Genomic DNA, 21,804 nt, shown 5'->3' on the forward strand with positions numbered 1-21,804 from the left:
GCGGGAGAGGAGAAACGACGCACGCCAACCCGAATGGAGGAGGAACGACGCACGGTCTTGCTTGCGAGTGAGAAATCAACGCAGCGCAGGCCTTTTCTGATGCACACCCGCCTGTGCGGTGTTATTTTGACACTACCCAGGTACTTCTGTACGCTAACAACGTTCTTGCTGTTTTCTAAAGGATTTAAGACTCTTATTCTTTGAAAATTCATAACTTGACTTGTGTATGTTGGATTTTTGTCATTTTGGTCTTGTTTTGTTTAGATAAATATTACCTATTTTTCTAAACCTGTGTTGTCATTTTGTAGTGTTTTCACTGAGTTACTGTGTGTGTGTGTGTTGGTACAAATACTTTACACATTGCTTCTGAAGTTAAGCCTGCCTGATCGTGCCACGCTACCAAGTGGGTTAGCGGGGGGTTAACCGAGTGTGATTCTCCATTACCCTGACTAGAGTGAGGGTCCTTGCTTGGACATGAGGTAACTTGACGACCAACCAAAGACCTAATTTCTAACAGTTTCGCTGCCTGTTTTTTTCCCCATATACCTCCTATCATTAATCATTTACACAATCTATCCCTTTCCTCTTAAGTACTGCATGTTTTACTTATTCACAGCATCTGAGGCCAAAACAAATGTGACATAAAATAAAAACAAAGTACAACCTCTTTAATGCATTACTCTTGTGTTTTCTGTCCTTTATTTTAGATATTGGCTGAAATAGAGAAAGAAGATAATACTGATTTGCAGCTGTCATTTTCCTCTGATCCGTGTGTTATCAACTTCCCCCAAGATAATGACTTTGCTATTTCTGAATTTCCTGAGTCAAACACACTGGGTAACTATATTGTCATTATTCGTACAGTAATACCTAGGCAATACTGGTCCATATAATAATCGCTGCAGACTGTTTTTCTGTTTGTGATTGAGTTGTATAACCTAGGTTTAATAGCCCATCCTTTCAGAAGTTGCGAATTTCATAATGCGGATTTCAGTAGCCTAGATTTTCGTGTCCCAATGCATTATCAACATTAAAGTTTTGCGTTGTAGCATCTTCACTTTTAGTTGTGATCACTGTCTTCGTGCAGGATCCCATAACTCTTTTTATAAATACTTTACAAAAATATACTGGTAAACAATGCAGCACATGTAAATACTGATAAATAAGAGGTTATATTTGATTAGTTTAATGTGATTTTCTTTACAAAAAATACACACATATTCCAGAAAACAGAACTGCATAAAAATATACACACACTAGCACCATTCTGTATGTTCTAGAACTTTAATGACGAAACCTATGATGTCGCTGTTGAGACGCTCTCCTCTGACATGTTCATCTTCAAAGCATAGTTCAGCGGCTACTCAACCTCAATACAGACATAATTCAGATTGTCAATGTTGAAATACTCAAGATCGTTGGTCACTAGAACCCTTTGCTATCTATGACAACACATCACTGCAGATCAATATCAATCCACTCACTGTCAACCGCTAGAGACTCCACATCAATATCAACATATTCATCGTCAATGCCAAAGATATCTAGATTGCCATTGACACTCACTCCATCAATGTTAAAGAGGTCACAGGTTTCTTTGTCAGCCTCTCAAGTGCCTTTAAATGTCCAATCACTGTCTTCATTCAGTCTGGACAATCCTTGACATCTAACAAGGTTTCTGCTGTAACCGGGACAAATAAGAGGCAAAGAGTAGAAACTACTTTTACTCCTTTGGATCGTTCAAGAATGGTTGCTTTTACAGATTCAGCCCCTCTTATGCAGTGTCCACTGAGGCCCGATTATACCATTTGAGGATCTGGTTCAGACACCTCTAACTCCTGTGGTTCTCTCATCACCAAAAAATACTTCCATAGTAACCTCCATGTCTCCATTGAGAAAGTGGAAGCCTCTTTTGCAGCCAAAGCCAGTAAAAGACTTAGGGGCCTATTAACGAAGGCCAACTTACACATGAGTAAATTTACACCTGTAAGTTGATTCGCAGATTTATGTGACTTCACTGCTTTGGGCTATGCACCATTTTACAAGTGTAAAGTAACTTAAAAGTGTAAACCCCTCCCCCCTAAAATCTAGTGGAATCAAATTGACAAGTGTAAAGAAATGTATGCTTCCTTGCAAAAACTATCTTTGTAGGGGTTTGGCTCTGCAACGAGTCCAATGTTGTTTAATCTTTACGTCACCTTCCTGGCGATGCTGATTTACTCTGATTTACAAACTGTTTGTCAGACATAAAATTGATTGAGAAACAACTTTCTCACACTCAACGGGGAAAGAAAACTGAAGGAATTCGATTTTTGGTAATCAATCCTTGTGAGAGTGGTGGCGGCAGTGGTTACAGACTCTGACTATGCATTGACTACTGCCAACCAGTCCCAGGGCAAGTGCTCTGTTTAAAATTTATATGAAAATTAGGCATAATTATAATTGGCTCTGACAACCTACCTGTCAGTCCCTAGCATATGGTAGGGCATGTAGGTCTATGCACCCCAGGGACTTTACGGTACCCATGGGTGCACTGCTGCGGTGTCTGGTGTCATTTTAAAGGCATGCTTGCCTTGCTGGTTTTTTAAAATTGAAATAACCACAAATTCGTCTTTAGAATTAAAAGTGCTTCCTTAGTCTCAAACTAACTTATTTTTACATCTGTCACCCCTAAAGTCTGCCCTAGGTGACCTAAGGGTTCGGTGCAGTGTAAATGTAAGCAGGGACATTATAATAGATGTTTTATAAGCCTTGGTGAGGGAAAAAACTGCAATATTTGATTTCCCCATTGTAGTGCATTAGCTCCATAAGTTAACATTGGATGGCTTTCTTTTAAAATAATAGTCTCATCTTCGCTGACAAAGAGCTAAATATGTCATGTTTGATATCAAATAATAGTTAGAACTTGCAGAAGTTGGATTTATTATACCTATTACAGGGAAGGAGTTTTAGAACTCTTTCTGAAAGTTACCAAAATCAGCCCTGTTGCGACCTTTCCTGATTGGTCAGCCTCTGGCAACCTGAAGCAAGCTATCTTAATGAGGTGTGAAGTAGCCTAGGCTGAAACAAAGGAAGCATCTGGCGGGAGAACTGCTGTAGCAGATGGCAGAGTAGTAAAGAGGTAGGGTGGTCAAACTGGTCTTCAAAGGAGGGAAAGCCACTTGGGACAGAAACCAAACTTCCCCCATTTCCTGCTCCCCCAGCCAAATGGAAGTCCCAGTAATTAGATTAGGAGAGGGGCCAAAGGGGGTGTGTTAGGGAAACATAGCCACACCAGTGGGTGTGCTCAGCTAGATTTATCCTCTCACGAGTGATTTTCTCCATCTTGGATTTTTAAAGAATTTCACTTTCTGCCATTGATTTTTGCCACACTTTGCAGAAAGTGGTCACCCCACAGGGTGGCATTGCGCACCCCATGGGTCAGGGTGCCCCCCTCTTGCCAACCCAAGAGCATGGATAAATATGGAAGAGCTGCCCAGCAACTCAGATCCCTGCAGGAAGAAAGACTGAACAAGGACTGCCTTGCTGAACTCTGGTCTGCACCTAAAGGATTGCACCCACAAGGACTGCACCAGCTGCACACTCTGGGCTTCACCACAAAAAGGATTTTGCCTTCGCTCTGAAGAGCCAGGAGTGGACTCCTTGTAAGCAGCAGGTACGAGCTACCAAGAGTTCCTCGCATCAAGTCTTGCAAGAAGAGCCCAGCTGACCAGTGTCCAGTTTCCTTTTGAGGATTCTGACCAGGTGCATTCTGGGAATTGTATTCCCAACTCCCATAGAGCAACTCAGAGCTTCTGGAATCTTAGAACAAGTTTATTGACACTGGAAGACCCAAAACAGGACTTCTGGATGAAGTTCCATGAGTTTGGAGCAACTTTGTTAAAAAAAAAAAAAAAAAACAGCTCCACAAGGAAGACTGACTCAACATCAAACGGCGAGCTGGCCTGAATTTCAGGTTCGTCCCACTGAAGCTCCAGGGCTTTTCCCCATCGACGAGTCTTCTAAGAGTTGACCGGGACATCACGTTGGACCAAGCCGAAGACGTCACATTGCAAGCTGGCCTGAAAAGGAGCCTCACTCGACAACTAGAGAAAAAGCTCTAGAAAAAAGGCTAAGTCTGAAGATTACATTTTGACCGAGGCCTACCGTTCAGTGCTTCTGACTTGGGCTCCATCGTAGTTGACTCAAACTTTGACTTTGCCCCAGTGAAGTGCAACCAGATGTCCGTGGTTAGAGCGTTTTGCTTTTAGACACTAAAAAGCTAATTTTTACATTTAATCTTTAAAAAATGTATATCTCCCGTTCCCTACATTTCCTATTTTTATAAATTGGTGTTGTATTTTTATTATGCTTTGTGTTTTACTTCCGTACTGTTTTGTTGATATTAAATGTTTTACACACTTGTCTCCTAAGTTGAGCTGTTTGTGGGCCAAGCAACCAAGGGTTGAGCAAGGATTAATTTATTGAGAACTTGACTGGACCTTATGCAAGACTTTGGCCTATTACTAAGTGTTGGCACCTACCTGGCCTTACTAAAAATTCACTTTCTAACAATCCTTTTCTACTCATGTATGTTAGCAAAGTTAGTACCTCTGCATGACCAGTACCGTCTACAAAAATCCTGGGAGTCATCCTTGACTCAAGGCTTACCTTTAGGCCACATATAAACACACTTGTGACCACATGCATATGTCTGCTGAGAATCATTTGAAATACCTATTCATTATTGCTAAATTTTAAAAAAGCAACAATTGGGAATGCTGTCTATTTTCTGTGATCATTCTGAAGGCCTGGAACAACATACCACTTCACCTGACATCACATGTGACTTCCCTAGTTTTAAAAAAACCTATCTGATGAATACCAAAATTCATACGATATACCCATTTCCAGCCTTTTTCCCTCCCAGTGAATTATGTGTTAATAAAACGCTGGGCTACGTTTTACTAACGTATGAATTGCACTGCATAAACTCAACAGATAAATAAATAATAAAGTTACTACTACCGAAAAGAAGCAGTAGTGGATTCAGCACCACACATGAGCAACTACTGCTACAGAAACACTCTCCCAAATAATGAAGGTAGAGACTTAAAATTATGTAGGAAATAATGTTACATTATTTTTAAAAGTTTAAAATATTAATCATTTTAAAGTGAAGGTGACTTGCTACCCAGAGTAGGATATGTCAATGAGGTAACAAGGTCAGCAAAACCCTCCATTGGCTGTGCAGTAATGCGGTAAGGGGATACCCCGTGGCTTGTAGAACTGATGGTGGTGTGAGGCCAGGAGGCAGACCTTAATATAGCCTTTGTATTTGTGGCTTATTATTCAGCTTTGTGCTCACAGGCTGCTCCACCAGATAGAAATGATTTGACCGATTTTTTTTAATAGAGACCTTCTTGGGAGATAACTGGGGATATAGGTGAGGGACCTGGTGGAGAAGGACATTACAGAAGAAGAGCTTGGTGCAGCCCTACACCAATTACAGTTGGGGAGATCCTTCGCCCAAATGGATTCTCAATGGAATAATTCAAACTCACTGTCCAGACTTATTGATCCGCTGCTAGGGGTAATCTTGGAATCATTAGAGAAGGGAAGATTGTCATTAAATATGATATGGCAGATAGTAGTCATTCATAAATGTGGCTAAGCTCCTGACTGCAATGCATTGTACCACCCCCAGATCTCTTCTCAATGTAGAGATAAAGCTAATAACAAAAGGTGGCACTGGCTGCCTATCAAGAATGATTGGGTTTTTGGTCTGGCTGGATCAATCCTGATTTATACCTAATCAAGCCACCAGACATAATATTAGGCGAGTTCACAACACACTTGCCCTTGCAGGTTCATTATAGGTCCTAATGGCAGTCATTCCGGCCGACTTTGAGAAGGCCTTTGACTCGGTTGGGTGGAAGTATTTGTTTGCCCTGCTGGAAAAGTTGAATTTTGGACCGAAATTTAGTAACTATGTGCAATTGTTCTACACTGATTTGATGGCGTATGCCAGGTTGGGGGAAGCTTTCGATTTTTTTTTTTTTTTACAGTGTAGCACAGTATAAGACAAGGCTGCCTGCTATCCCCTCTGCTCTTCTCAGTGGTGATCAAGACACTGGCTGAACGAATTAGGGTGGAAATCTAGGTGAAAGGATTTGACTGGGCATCGGGTGTACCGGAGAGGCTGGCTCTTCAGGCTAATGATGATGTGAAATTTTTGACTCAATCTGGTGTGGTCTGTCTCAGGAGTACTACTGATCCTATAAATTTTTGGAAGGTTCTCGGTATTCCACATTAAAAGAGTGAAATCATCCCTGTTCCCAGTTGGTGATTATTTCCCTTCCCCAACTACCCCAAGACCTTGTGACTGATATTACACCAGTTTAAAGAGCAGCACACCTAGTAATCCTTAACAAGTCGTGGTATGCCGCACAGGGAGACCCAGTCTTTTTGTCTGAAAACTGGACAATACAGGGAGTTCAGATGCTTCATCTTTTATGTGGAGGGGTCGACTAAATTTCCTCTTCCACTAGACACCAAAGGGGAGTTGCACATTTGAAATTACTCGAATAAGGCCTTGGGTTGAAAGTAGAAGCTTACTAAGGAGACTCTGCTGTGGGCAGGACCATGACTCCATCACGTGTCAGACTTACAGTGTTTCCAACAATGGGAGGTATTCTGCACATCCATGATGGTTGATGTTTTATCTGGTATGACTTGGAAGTTATTCCCTGCTTTGTAAGAGGAATATGACCTTCATCTCAGTCAATTCTTCTTGTATTTACAGCTCAGCCATGCACCTATGCCTTATGTGACAGGCTTGATGACGCTCCTTGATGCTAGTCCGATGAAAGCTAAGGTTTTAACAGGTGAATTACAAGACCACAAGATCTTGTAGGTTTATACATCAATGTTAAATCATACCCATGACTCCTTTGGTGACCTGAGAGAGGCATGTGGAAAAAGATTTAGGCCCACTCTCTGGAGATGATTGGAGGGAGCCACTGGCTTCCCGTGGAAATCCGCTATAGCGTCATAACTTAGGGTCATTCAGCTAAAGATGTACAAAGAGTTCACTTTAACCAAGAGAGACTGTGGAAAATGGTGGTGGTAGGTTCAGTGCTCTGTCTAAGATATTTGATGCAAAATGATGACCGTGTTCATACAATCTAGAGTTTATTGCCTCTTTTTGGGCAGGTGTGCTTTCTTCATTGGAATGTTGGGATGGCCTCTCCTTATTAACCCAAAATGACTCTATTAACATGGACCTAGACAGCAATAAATATAAAATGGCATATTTATGAATCTGTCTTTTGATCGCCAGAAGGGATATTGCCAAATGTCGGAAAGACACAAGGCCCCTTCTTTGGAGGGTGGAAATGTGGCTAGACCATTGCATTAGCATGGAAAGGCCTGCCTTCATTGACAGAGGATGCCCATAGAAACATAAAAAATATCTGAAGAGATTGGTGCCATTGTAGGGGCATCCTCATGGAGCTTTGTGAGCAGAAGCCATGGTCCCTGGATGCTGACATTTGTACTTTAGCACAGATAAGTGAATTGTAATGATGGTTACCCGTAGAGGGAGGTGAGGCAGTTGTTGAATAACCATTGATTGCTGGGGAAAAGGTTCTTGATATGGTGCGTTTCTTCCTATTCTTTTTAACTTTAGGTGGGATTTATTTTTATTTTCAACTTCAGAAAAATTATTTTAACTTAATATGTTCCATATTTTTGTCTTCAAGTTTGAATAACTTATTTTCAGTTCTCTCTATACTTTACATAAGGAAATCCGTTCTGAGCTGGGGTACATTTGGCACTGTTTTGGGTATTTTTTGGCTGTAGTAACTTTAGAAGTGCAGTTTGTGAATAGGAATTTGGCTTACTCTTTGATGGGTGGGTGCATGTCCCTCCCCAATACCCTCCCTTGAACTCTACCCTTTCTACAAAAGGTGAGGGGTTAAGGAAGGAATAAGTATCCCCCATTTTCTGCCTTTCCTCGCTGTTCCTCACATATTTACTACTAAAGCATACACTGAAGCTTGTGGACACTGCAGTTGTGGAGATGATCTACACACAGACAAAGATAGCAGAGGTGGAGGTGTAACCCTTGCATGTAAGTTTAGGAATATCATTTTGCAGTACGTTAGTAGTACTATTCTAGTATTACTAAATGTACTAAAAAATGCAGTTTGTGAAAAGAGCCCGTTGATCGCAATCGCTATCTCCGTACTCTGATTCATCACATGCTCCCTACACTCCAGCATCATTGGTTTATTCTCCATCCACTGTCTCTCCAGTAGATGATATGTTAACGTTCCAGGAGGTTCTCACAGAAGAGCGGCAAAACTCAACATAACCTTTAGAGTTGCCTCAACCAGCCTTGTCAGTCCTACAAGAGACAAGCCAACCAAGAGCAGTACCCAAACTGCTTTTGCCTCTTCTGAGTTTATTGGACAGTCCAGAGGAGAAATCCATGGCTCCAGAAAGGGTCAAGGCAATGACACCTGACATTCTTGAGATGTATAAACTACCACAGCAAGACCCAGATTTCCTCAAGGCTCATCTTAAGCTGGATTGAGTCATAGACATGGCAGATGTAAACATGCATTCACTCTGGAAGCTCTACCTGAGAGAGAGAGAAGTAGAGCAAAATGTTGGATTTAACAGAACATTAGATGTATGGTATGCACTTAAAGAATGCCAGCGCTACAGCCCTCTGTAGGGAGATACCATTGAGAAATGTGGGATGGCCTGAAATCCTCTGCTCTGATTTGTCAAACATTTGCAACAAGACTTTATGGAGATGCTTAAGGAGAGAACCCTGGTCCTAACCAGGCAATTAGCATACAGTTCTCCTTGGATGAGTTTGCTGCAAAAAGCTATGACCACAGACTTTTTTTTAAGAAGATCATCATGGCTATGTCGCTCATCTTTGTATCTAATACAATACTCAAAATTGCCAATGTACCTTTGTTGGGTTTAGCACTCTTCAGGCCATATGCTAAAGAAGAAATACTTAGGATGAAAAAACAATCTGAGATCTTGAAGGCTGTTGGTCTAGAACAGGGGGCTCCAACCTTTTCTATAGTGAGAGCTAGTTCTGATCATTGAAAACCATCATGATCTGCTGCCAAATATAGGGATTTTAAAAGGGCTCAGAAACAAATGCTACAGTAACTTACATCATTAAATGAGCTCTATCTAAAAAAAATATACATATAGAGTCCCTAAGAGTTAGTTTTGTTTGTTTGCTCCTGAAAGACTAAGGGCCTCATTCCGACCCTGGCGGTCATGGACCGCCAGGGCCGGGGATGGAGGAAGCACCGCCAACAGGCTGGCGGTGCTTCTGGGGCAATTCTGACCGCGGCGGTAAAGCCGCGGTCAGAAAAGGGGAACCGGCGGTTTCCCGCCGGTTTTCCCCTGCCTCAGGGAATCCTCCACGGCGGTGCTGCAAGCAGCGCCGCCATGGGGATTCCGACCCCCTTCCCGCCAGCCTGTTCCTGGCGGTTTACACCAGGAAGAGGCTGGCGGGAACGGGTGTCGTGGGGCCCCTGGGGGCCCCTGCAGTGCCCATGCCACTGGCATGGGCACTGCAAGGGCCCCCTAACAGGGCCCCATTCAGATTTTCAGTGTCTGCAAAGCAGACACTGAAAATCGCGACAGGTACCACTGCACCCGTCACACACCAGCAACTCCGCCGGCTCCATTCGGAGCCGGCTTCATCGTTGCTGGGGCTTTCCCGCTGGGCGGGCGGGCGGCCTTTTGGCGGTCGCCCGCCCGCCCAGCGGGAAAGTCAGAATGACCGCCGCGGTCATTTGACTGCGGTGCGGTCTACTGGCGGTCTCCACCCGGCGGGGCGAGGAAGTAAGACTAGCAAAAACGAAAAAAATAATGACTGTACATAGACAAGTGAGAACATAAGAAGTATGAGAAAGAAAGCAGGAGAGAAAGATAGGGAAGGAAAAAAAGAAAGGAGAGAAAGAATGAGGAAAAATACAAATAAAAAAAACTGTGCAAAAAAAAAGAAAGGAGATGAAGGAGCAAAGAGAAAGTAAGGAGAAAAAGTAGAAGACAAAATGAGACAAAATAACAACAAGGAAAGCAACTGGTCTCGAAATCAACATAGACACATTAATACTAAATCAAGTCTCACATATTAAGAGGCAAAGATAGATGTTTTAAACCAAAGTGTGTGTTCTTCAGAATGAAGAGTACTATCCATTTAGAGAAAATGCATTCAGCAGAGACATATCAACGAATCATCAGCTTGCCAAGTTACCTCACTCCTATGATCTATGGTATCCTGCATGTACATAGTACCAAGGATAAGACTGTTCATGAGACATATAAAGCAGTACCTTGAAGGCAAGTGGTGTCAAAAAAGATACAATTGGGAAGACATCCTTTATCTGACAACATTGACCATAAACTCACTGGTATGATGGCTCAAAAGTCAAAGTTTGTTAATCGAAGTTCCATTCCAAAAGAAAGCTTACACCCAAACCATAGTCTCTGGTGATTCAAGGACTAGGTACAGATGGAGAGAAGACTTATACCTTCAGACTACTAGAACTGGAGGCAGTGCACCTGGCCCTCAAACCTTTCCTTCCTTCTCTGTTCTCAAAGGATCTCCTGATTCAAACGAACCCACTATCATGTTTCAGGCCAATAAACAAGGAGGATCAAGATCTAGACAGTTATCTGTATAAGCACAATCCATGTGGTATTTGGTCATGTGCAGAAGACTCTCTCCACATATCCAAGGGGTACATAGTCAAGAAGCAGATTTCCTTAGCCAACATCACAAGAAAAAACAAAAATGAGTTCTGAGCAACAAAGTCATAGAAAATATTTTCACAGAATGGGGTACTCCATCCTTACACCATGATACAAAACAAAAAATGCTAATTTTGCTTCCAGCGCACCAGAGTTGAACACAATGGAAAAATGCCCTTCTGATCAGTTGGTCAATGCCATTTATCTACTTCTTTTCCCTAGTCCTATTTGTGAGAAATTGGGTTAATGGTTGAAGGGGGTGAAACCCTACTCCAGCAACAACCACAGTTCTGGTCAGGGTGAAACACACAAAAATCACTAAATTAATCTGTACTTAACCCAACTGGTAGCTCAACACAAAAGCAGTTAGACTTAATTTAGAGGCAATGTGTAAAGTATGCAGCACACAAAACATCTTGATTTATACTTTATGGTTAGAGTAGGTGCCATTTGGGGATCACGGCCTCACTCTTGCAGGAGCCAGCAGGGCTCAGGCAGGTCCAGTCACAGGTCCAGTCAGGTCCAGTTGCAGCAGGTCAGCTTGGCAGTTGCAAAGAGTGCTCTGGAGCTTATGTCACTAACTCTGATCAGGTGGTCAGTCAGCTAACCCTTGGAGTCCCTTCAGGTAGTGTGGGATGAAGGGCGCATGCCCAATCTTCCTTCTCAGACAGCAGGGCAGGCCTCCAGCAGCAGGCCAGTCCTCCTTCTGTAGTACCCAAAGGTCCAGTAGTGTACTGAAGAGTTGTTCTGAGAGTCCATTATTTATAGCCAGTTTTGAAGTGAGAGAAATCTCAAGACTCTCCCCCCCCACCTCCCCAAATCTGGTTCTGGAATTTCCTTTCTTCCCCTGGTATTGTCCCAGGATGTCTGGGGTCACAGAAAGCTAGTGTGTTAAGTTATTTTGCTTGTGTCCTGAGGCAGCTTCTTTGACGTGCAAGTGTAGTAGGTGAGACATGTTTTGAAAAGCTTTGTTGGTAGTTGTCACAAATAGTGCTGCAGACCCACTAGTAGCATTTAATTTACAGGCCCTGGGTACAGAGAGTCCAACTTTATTCCACCATACAAGTAAATTGATTGTGCCAACTAGGCATAGCCTAATTTCACCATGTTTGAAGGAGAGGAGAGAGCACAAGCACTTTAGCACTGGTTAACAATGGTAAAGTATGCTGAGTCCTAAAGCCTACAAAAAGGAATTCAGGAAAACAGGAGGCTTGTAGGCAAAACACTTAGGGGAATACCACATGAAGGATGTCAAGTCTAACATGTACACCGCACCCCCAGATGAAAGTCGGGAAAACTACCAGCACTCATGGAAGATCTCATCGCTCAGGTGGAAGAACCTGCATGGACTATTAGCATTGGTGGGGTCAGTTCCAGGACAAAGTTCCACCATAAAATCCATCCCCTTTTGGGAGATAGACCATGTGAACAGTTTGTGATTCTCACCACTTATCTGCATTTGCCATCTGAGGGGTCTGTGGTCTATCTCAACCCGGAAGTGAGTCCCAGAGAGGTATGGTCCTAATGCCTTTAATGCCCAGGCCACTGCAAAGGCTTCCCTTTCATTGGCACCCCACCTCTTTTCCCCAGAAAGTATACCTGCTAATGATGGTTACAGGTTGGTCTCTGCCCTCTACATTTAGCTTTGAGAGCACAGATGCTAGGCCTTGCTCTGAGGAATCCCTCTGTATGATGAATTATTTTGCAAAGTTAGGGGCCTTGAGCAAGGGGGCTGTGCACATGATGTCACTAAGGTGTCGAAAGTGTTCTGACATACCTATGGCCAGATCACCTTTCTGGGTAGCATTTTTTAAGCCAACTCCGTTAAGGGAGCAACAGTGGTGCCATACACGTGACAAATCTCCTGTAATTACTGATGAGACCTAGAAAGTCTCTCCTCTCCATCTGGGTCTGGGGAGCGGGGGCGAGGGATTGGTTCCCATAGTCGGTGCACCTTGCCTCCCCCACTGCTTGGTGTTCCAAGTAGACCACATATCCTTGCCCTATATGGCACTTGCTGCCCTTGATAGTTAGGCCCGTGATCTGCAGGCCCTGAAGGATGTCCTGCAGGTTTAGGCCTGGCAAAAGCATCATATTGCAGGGTTGAAATAGCAGTTTACAACTGGCACAGGCTGCAATGGCAGGCCTGAGGCGTGTTTAAAAAGGCTATTTAAGTGGATGGCACAATAAGTGCTGCTGGCCCACTAATACCATTTAATTTACAGCCCCTGGGTTCATGTTGTACTACTTTACTAGGGACTTGCAAGTATATTAAATGTGCCAGGTGGGTATAATCCAATTTTGCCATGTTTAGGGAAGAGAGCACAAGCACTTTATCACTAGTTAACAGTGGTAAAAGGCACAAAATCGTAAAAACTGGTTCAGACAACAGGAGGGGGTGAAGGCAAAAAGTTTGGGGGTGACATCCAAGTCCAACACCAGTCATAGGAGTGATAATTATGAAACTATGGAGATTGAGGACCAATATGATCTTAATACCAACAGACTGGCAAAGACAGTGGTGGTACCTGGACCTTCTACATCAGTCTCTCTTCTATCACAGATGGTTGACTTTCAGACCAGACCTTTTGACCAGGCGTCAGGTACAGATTTACACCTGAGCTTTCTGTCATTGAATTTAGCTACATGGCTCTAGAGGTCAAACAGTACGGCTATTTGAACCTACCTCTGGATTGTGAAAAAATACTAACAGAAGCATGACGCATATCCACAAGATGCTGGTATGCATTAAAATGGAAACAATTCAGCATTAAAGCAAAGGTCAAGACCCCAAATTGTGCCAGGAGGATGTAATACGTTCATACATGCTACATCTAACCACATGGAAATTCCGAGTTTCATCAACAATCGCTTCAGCCAGGAGAGGTTGTGATTTTCAAGCTGTTTCAGCAGTAGAACCTTTTGCCATTTTTCATGCTAACAAGTTAGGCTTGAGGACTCCACCTTTCTTCCTACCTAAAGTGATATCTGATTTTCACATCTATCACACTACTACTCTTTCTACTTCCTTCCCATGTCCATCTACAGTGGCAGAGGACTCTTTATTCACTAGTTGTTATGAGGGTCTTACAATTTTATTGTGATCACATTAGACAAAGTCTGGCCTTATGCCCAAACCATAAGAGGAAAAACTCCAACCAGAGCATGGTTTACATGTGTCCCCATCTCTTGCACTTGTACTTACTTTGTTCTTTGTCAGGCTGTGCCTGAGATGACCTTCATGAACAAAATCTATTTAATTTTTTCTCATCCCAGGAGAGGGAATTATATTCTTCTCTGCGACACATGAAGTTTCCTGAATTGTTTAATTCAGGTTTTACTTCCCAAAACTTTACTATAGAGCTTTGTAGTTCATTCTTATTAGTGGGCCACCCATTGTGGATATAAGTGAGAAGAGTACCCAGTTCTTCATCTTCACCCATCCTCTGTTCCCATTCATTGGGATTTAGGCGGGTTATTTTTACTAATAGAACAAACTCCTCAGAAGATTCTTCCAAATCTCCCATGTCATTCTTAAATGGATTATATGAACGATAATCTGCAACTATGTTTTGTGAACCCGGAACATACTGCATGTTGAAATTATATCTGTCTTTACCTAGCATACACCGAGAGATTCTGGGTGCTGTTCTTGCCAAACCCTTTAGTAGTAAATGCAAAAATCAGGGGTTTATAGTCTGTTCTAATGTTGAATGGAATTCTCCACAACACGCAAAGGCCTTTTTTTACCACAAAGTATCTGGTTTCAGCTCCGTTTTAAGGCTCTGGTCGCAAAGGCTACATATGTTCTATCCCATTGTTTACTTGAATCAGCGTTGCCCCTAGCCTCCTGTTACTGGCATCTGTGGTTAATTCTGTGGATTTGTTTGGATAAAATGTTCTTAAGGGTGGAACATTAGCAATGGCCAGCTTAATATTTTCAAATGCTTGCTGACATTTTTTCCTCCCATACACATGACACTTTGTTTTTCGCATGTGTTCAATGATTTTTTCAAAATTCTGAATACATTGTGAGTAGAACTCTGAGAGTCCTAGAAACAATTTGAGTTCTTCTTTATTAGAGGGGACAGAGGCTTTCTTTATAGATTCCACTAAGTCACATTTAGGTTTGATACTCTTGGGATATAATGTGGCCAAGGTATTCTACTGCTTTTATCCCATGCAGCATTTTTCTTTTTTTATGATCAGGCCCAGATGTCTAAGTCTTTTCAAAACTTCTCTAAGGTTGTAGTCATGTTCATTCTCATTGGTGCCATGAATCAAAATATCATCTTGGAAGCACATAGTATGATGGACGTCTTGTAGCAGATGCTGCATGATTCTCTGAAAGGCAGGGTGTGCAAACAAGGATAAAAAGGCATGCATTTGTATTGGAATGCCCCTAGGGATGTGATGAACGACGTTAGGTTTCTTGATGGTAGGTTTAACTCTACTTGATGACATGCAACCAATGGGTGTAGAACACTAAAGAATGTAGCATCTTTGATTAGGGCAAGCTCATTGTGAATACAGGGCAACAGGTGTCTGTCAATACGAATATTACAGTTTAGGTCACGCAGATCAACACATAGCCTGATATGTCCTTTAGTGGATTTTTGGGCTTTTACTATGGGGGCAAGCCATTCTGAACTTTCAGTTGGTTCAATTACACCTAAATGTAGCAGTTTTTCTAGTTCTTTCTTGAGTGGTGCATGCAGCAATAAGGGTATTGGTCTACCTTTTATGTACTCCCTGGGTACCTTTTGGGTCTGTGGTGAATGTGGTGTTGGTAATACTTTATTAGCCCTAATTTATCAGAAACGAAATCAGAAAAATCCCGCTAAACATCTTCTCCACACATGGTGGGGTTCACAAACACTGGTTCCGATCTGTTTGGGTCTAGCTTCATTCCTAGTTCTTTCTGATGCTTCCACCCAAGCAGATTTGACCCTTTTTCCCATCACATACACCTTTCCTCCTGTCTTTTAAACAAATATGCATTCTTATTATTCCCTTAAGTGGAATCAAATCTCCATTATAACCCTCAGGTTTGATGTCTGTTTTTTCCAACAATTCATAACTACTTGGAAATATCATCTCAAAAGTCATTTTGTTCAATAATGTATATGGGGAACAAGAGTCAACAAATACAGTAATGGGTTCATTGTGTAAAGTAATCTCAAAGGACAGACATTTTGCATCTTCTCCTTTCTCCTTTACTTGGAACACAAGTTTCTTCTCTTCTTGTATGTTCGGTTTTATCACCTGTACTTGCATATTTTGTAACTCTTTTCATGCTCTGGAATAAAATAAAATCCCCTTTTTTCTGCATTTTCTGCACGTGGAACTGAGGGCTTGACAATGCAGACTATTTGTCAGGTGCCCTATATTTCCGCAACAATAACATTTCAACCTTTCTTTAGTGACATGTGGTTTTATAGATTCTTCCATTCTGCTCCTTGTAGGAATACCTTGTTTTTTAATCATGTTAACTTCTTTAGTAGTTTGTTGTAAGTCTGTATTATTCTTCATTTCTTCAATGCATTCTGCTGCGTGTTCGAGTCCCACTGCAATGTCAATGGATTGTTTTAGGTCCGGGTTTTCTGCCAATAATTTTTTCTGTACTGTAGGATTGTTCATACACCTTACTAACTGGTACCTGATTAATATGTCCGCCAAAGTGCCAACTTCACAAGTGTTCAATAATCCTTTGCGAGCTGCGATATAAGAAGTGACTTTTTCTGCCTTGTCTTGAACTCTCATAAAGAATGTATCTCTCTTCAATACCACATTAATTTGTTTCCCAAAATGTTGTTGAAGTTTATCAAAGGCAATATGACACACATCCAATTGTGTTTGAGTCATCAGTCTTCTTCCCCTTCTTGTTGAGTTAAATTTTTGTATATTTTCGTCCTTCTATTCCCAGGTTGTGCAGCAATATGTTTCCTTAATGGTGGATTTTTTTTTCTAGTCCTTAAGCAATTATTTAGGACTTAAATTGTTTTTCCACTGTTTCCAGGGGAGGGCAGGTTCACCCTCTTCATTTAGAAATTGTGGTGGATATGACATGCTAGCTGCGGCCATGTTAAAGTTTTGCAGTGGTGCTGAGAGTAGGAAACAATTAAATCAACCAATAGAGCTCCAGAGTAGTTTATATTATGATTTATACACTTAGGTGAGAAGGTGTGACTTCAATTTATTGAAAACAATTTTGGCTAGGTAAATATCGAAATGCCACATTTAAAGCAGAATGGTTGGAGCAAAACAACAGAATAGTTCCTCTTTTGGATATTGGTCCTCTTTCTATGAAGGCATGTTACTGACAGTGTTGATAAGGAGCAATGGAAAGAGCGGCGTATGGAGCTTAGCAAATGATTTGTCGAGGAACACTAGTTTTTTTATAGATGCAGGTTGCTGCTACAAATAAGTTCAATGGCAAGAAGCTTCTGTTCTGATTGGGATTTATAAGGTATGAAAGGCCTTCACATTTTTTAACAATGGCTGCTGAGGAGAGTTCTAGTGTCGGTGTGGCCTCTGTTGCTTGAAGGCATGGGCATAGCCGGACTTTGGATTTGTTTTCAGCGAAGGCCACAGACACAAGAGGGTGTGCACATAGTTCAAATAAGGTGGTAGGCATTCTGGTGAAATTTACAGTGAGAGGCACGGAGATCTCGTTACCCTTGTATATCTGAGGCCATACTGCATAGCAGCTGTGTAGATATCACGGTGGCAGAGCGGCAATGCCACTTGGGGAAAGAAGCTTGTGAAGGCAAAAGTTACATAAGGCGAAGGCCACTTATTGTGCAAGCTGATAGTGTGCCAAACTATCCTTGTAACACAGGAGACTGTCCATAATAAATCTTTGTAATTCTTCGTCCTTTTTGCCTGCTTGAAATGTAATAGAAGTATTTTCACACCAGAGGTAAGTTCTACTTCAGTTTATTATCACCGTTACACATTCGAGTCTGCTGGGAATGACGTTTGGAACTTAGATCTAGGAAGCGACCTAAGGAGGAAAGGATTGGTGGGTGGGGATAAAGACCTGGGTTCCATAACAGCCACCTCCGCACCTGCTGTATGATCACTGAAGAGTAATACTGAAATACTGAGTTATTGGGTTTGCCAATGCTTTTTTTATTTCAACTTCATGTGTACTTATGCGTCACAACACATGCACATGGATGGCTCATTACCTTGAAATGTGTTTTCCAGTAAAGAAGGCTCTTTCCAAAATAGCTTCTGGGGTGCATGCTTGATGACACCAGCACATGCAATAATCGTAATGCAGGTGGACATGTTTTTTAATATACCCACCTAAGACAGTAAATGGCCATATTAGACTCGTATAAAATGAAACAAGATATCTAAAGGGTGAAATATGACCCAGCATCACTTTCCAGCTGTCGAGTCAAAAAAGGTTCAACCTTGGATGGGAAAAGCAGGGCGGGCAGCAGGGGAGTAAAAAGTGGAAACATGATCGTCCCAGCAGAACTTTGCAGCCACTGGGCCCTCATAAGACGTGAAAAGAAAAAAAGAAAAAATTTTAAAAGTACAAAATGAGCAAGGGCAGTGAAGAAAGAGTGTGCAGGGAATAAGAAAAGGAGAGAGTAAAGAAATACACAGACTCCCATGGAATGCATAAAGCAAAAGGAAAAAAAGTCACCTCAAGTGTGTAGTAGAAGGATACAACTCACTTGGTGTAAACACTGCAAGACCTCAATGAACCTGGGCAGGATGAACATAAGCATAGAGAGGAAAGCCATTGAATCAGGATTGGTGAAGTGAGGTAGTCAACAATGCCATCCAACCAGAGGGCCTATCAAAGGCAACACAGTGTATATGGAGACTGTTTGGCTTGTCTAGGTGTAGGCAAGAACTAAAAACAGAACTGTGAAATGTAGCCGCCGCCTTTAACAAAATTGCTTAATGCATGCTGATCTGCTTTTACAAGGCAGGGTCATGCAGTAGATAACAGACATTTGCAATGCAATAGGTCTCACATTTGTGAGAGTTCGAACTATTGGTGTTGTAAATGACAATGCCTTTTATCTATGTGTTTTGGTTTGGAGTGTAGTTGATGCATGTGGTGTGGAGTGGAATTATGTGGGGGTGTATTGAAATTGTTAGTTGCGGAATTGTGTGGGGTGGAATTGTGCGGTGTAGAGTGTATTTGTGTAGTGGAATTATGTGGCATGGTGAATAGATAGGGGTGAGAGCTGCACAGAATATATAGGAAGGAAGATAGAGAGGGATAGGTAGTTTGTTCAGGAAGTGGTCAATGAACGTGAGACAGAAGAGCAGAAAGAGTGTATTTAGCTAGAACTATTGGCTTTGCCAATGTCTGTAAGATATGTTGTAGGGCATTGTGGCTGCTGTTCAGCATGTTGAAAAGGTATAATAAAATAAGTTGCTTACCTGTGGTTCTCCAGTATTGGCATCTTTCATAGATTCGCATGCTTGAATCATTCCCTGTCGTCGAAGTGGGAGTCCCACGGTAAATAGAAAGCAGTAGATTACATTTTTAACATTGAACTCAATGGAAAAATACATTTGCTTTAACAGCTTGTCAGCTCCATTATAAAAGACCCATAGTCCAGCCAATCAGGCGAGACCACCCTTTAGAACCCTCAGCATAGAGGCTCCAGTCTCTTAGATTTTCTAGCACAAGTGAAGTACAAAGGAAGGAAAACATGAGGTGAGCCTCTATGGGGAGGAGGGTTGGGTCCCTTTGAACCCTCAGCATAGAGGCTCCAGTCTCACAGATTTTCTAGCACAAATGAAGTACAAAGGAAGGAAAACATGAGGTGAGCCTCTATGGGGAGGAGGGTTGGGTCCCTTGTGAATCTATGAAAGATACCAATACTGGAGAACCACAGTTACAGGTAAATAACTTATTTTCTTCTCCGGTATTGGGGTATCTTTCATAGATTCACATGTTTGAATCAGAATAATTAGCATTAAACATAAGAAATCAATAACTATATGTATTTCTTTTTATATATATATATATGTATGTATGTGTATATATATATATATATATATATATATATATATATATATATATATATATATATATATATTAAAAACAAAGGAGAACTCTGGGAAGTTCTCAATTTTAGGTGGAGAGCAGCTCTAGTAAGGAGCACTCTGCAACACCAGCGACACTCTACATGTGCTCACCTCAAATGTCTGCTTATCTAGCAAAGTTTTTAAGCATAGGATCAGCACAGTGCTATCCTCGCTGAGCTAGATAGTGCCAAAGTATTTTGCCATTTGTACAGTAATCCTATGCTTAAAGATTTTGCTGTACAAATGGCAAAAGACTTTGTCACTATCTAGCTCGGCGAGGATAGCACTGTGCTGATCCTATGCTTAAAAACTTTGCTAGATGAACAGACATTTGAGGTGAGCAAATCTAGAGTGTCGCTGGTGTTGCAGGGTGCTCCTTACTAGAGCAGCTCTCCACCTAAAGTTGGGACCTTCCCAGAGTTCTCCTTTGTTTTTTTGCATAATTCATGCGTCACTCTAGCCCTGAAAGGGCCTTATATATGTATACACGAATATTAGAGGATGGTGAATAAAGAAATATTGACTCACCTTATGCAAATAAATGACGCAAAACGGAGTGTCCTACCACTGCGTCCATTCTGTCTGCGGCATCTAGGCAGTAATGCTGAGTTAAGGTGTGGCTGCTAGTCCACGTTGCCGCTCTGCAAATCTATTGTAGAGGCACTCCTACGAAGAGAGCTGTGGAGGTAGATACAGCTCTGGTGGAATGAGCCTTGGCGTTGGCTGTTAGTGATTTCCCTTCTAGCTGGTGACAAAATTGTATAGCGGTGGCTATCCACCACGCTATAGACTGTTTGGTAACAGGGTACCCTTTCTGAGCTGACCATAGCCTACAAACAATTGATCAGCTTTACAAAAGCTGCTAGTTCTTTGTGTGTAGAATTTTAGACATCTTTTGATATCAAATCAAATCAAATCATTAACATTTATAAAGCACGCTACTCACCCGTGCGGGTCTCAAGGCGCTAGGGGAAAGAGGGGGTTACTGCTGCTCGAAAAGCCAGGTCTTTAGGAGTCTCCGGAAAGCGGAGTGGTCCTGGGTGGTCCTGAGGCTGGTGGAGAGGGAGTTCCAGGTCCTTGCCGCCAGGAAGGAGAAAGATCTCCCACCCGCCGTGGAGCGGCGGATGCGAGGGGCGGAAGCGAGTGCGAGGCCAGAGGAACGGAGGAGGCGGGTGGGGACGTAGAAGCTGAGGCGTCGGTTGAGGTATTCCGGTCCCTTGTCGTGGAGGGCTTTGTGTGCGTGGGTGAGAAGTCGAAAGGTAATCCTTTTGCTGACTGGGAGCCAATGCAGGTGTCTCAAGTGTGCGGAGATGTGGCTGTTGCGGGGTACGTCGAGGATGAGGCGGGCCGAGGCGTTTTGAATGCGTTGCAGGCGATTTGGGAGTTTGGCTGTGGTCCCAGCATAGAGGGTGTTGCCGTAGTCCAGGCGGCTCGTGACGAGGGCGTGGGTCACGGTTTTTCTAGTGTCGGCGGGGATCCAGCGGAAGATCTTGCGGAGCATGCGGAGGGTGAGGAAGCAGGTGGAGGACACGGCGTTGACTTGCTTGGTCATGGTGAGAAGAGGGTCCAAGATGAAGCCGAGGTTGTGGGCGTGGTCTGCGGGGGCCGGTGCGGTGCCGAGGGCCGTGGGCCACCAGGAGTCGTCCCAGGCGGACGGGGTGTTGCCGAGGATGAGGACTTCCGTTTTTTCAGAGTTCAGCTTTAGGCGGCTGAGCCTCATCCAATCTGCGACGTCCTTCATACCCTCTTGTAGGTTGGTCTTGGCGCTGGTGGGGTCCTTAGTGAGGGAGAGTATAAGTTGGGTGTCGTCGGCGTAGGAGGTGATGAGGATGTCGTGCTTGCGTACGATGTTGGCGAGGGGGCTCATGTAGACATTGAAGAGTGTTGGGCTGAGTGATGAACCTTGGGGTATGCCAAGGTATGAAGTGCTCTTTCTGCTGGAGTTTGGGGGTTTGGAAA

At 42.7% G+C, this 21,804-nt stretch overlaps 1 protein-coding gene across 2 annotated transcripts in view; it reads left to right on the plus strand.

The window, feature by feature from the left end:
* LRRIQ1 (leucine rich repeats and IQ motif containing 1) overlaps positions 1 to 21,804 on the plus strand; it is a 1,566,481-nt gene that overhangs the window by 96,632 nt on the left and 1,448,045 nt on the right. For both annotated transcript variants that reach the window (XM_069229624.1, XM_069229625.1), the window contains exon 4: positions 708 to 837. In XM_069229624.1, the coding sequence (XP_069085725.1) occupies positions 708 to 837 (130 nt within the window). The remainder of the gene's footprint in view (positions 1 to 707; positions 838 to 21,804) is intronic.

The sequence above is a fragment of the Pleurodeles waltl genome, chromosome 4_1 (genome assembly GCF_031143425.1).
Source record: "Pleurodeles waltl isolate 20211129_DDA chromosome 4_1, aPleWal1.hap1.20221129, whole genome shotgun sequence".
In the NCBI taxonomy this organism is placed as follows: domain Eukaryota; kingdom Metazoa; phylum Chordata; class Amphibia; order Caudata; family Salamandridae; genus Pleurodeles; species Pleurodeles waltl.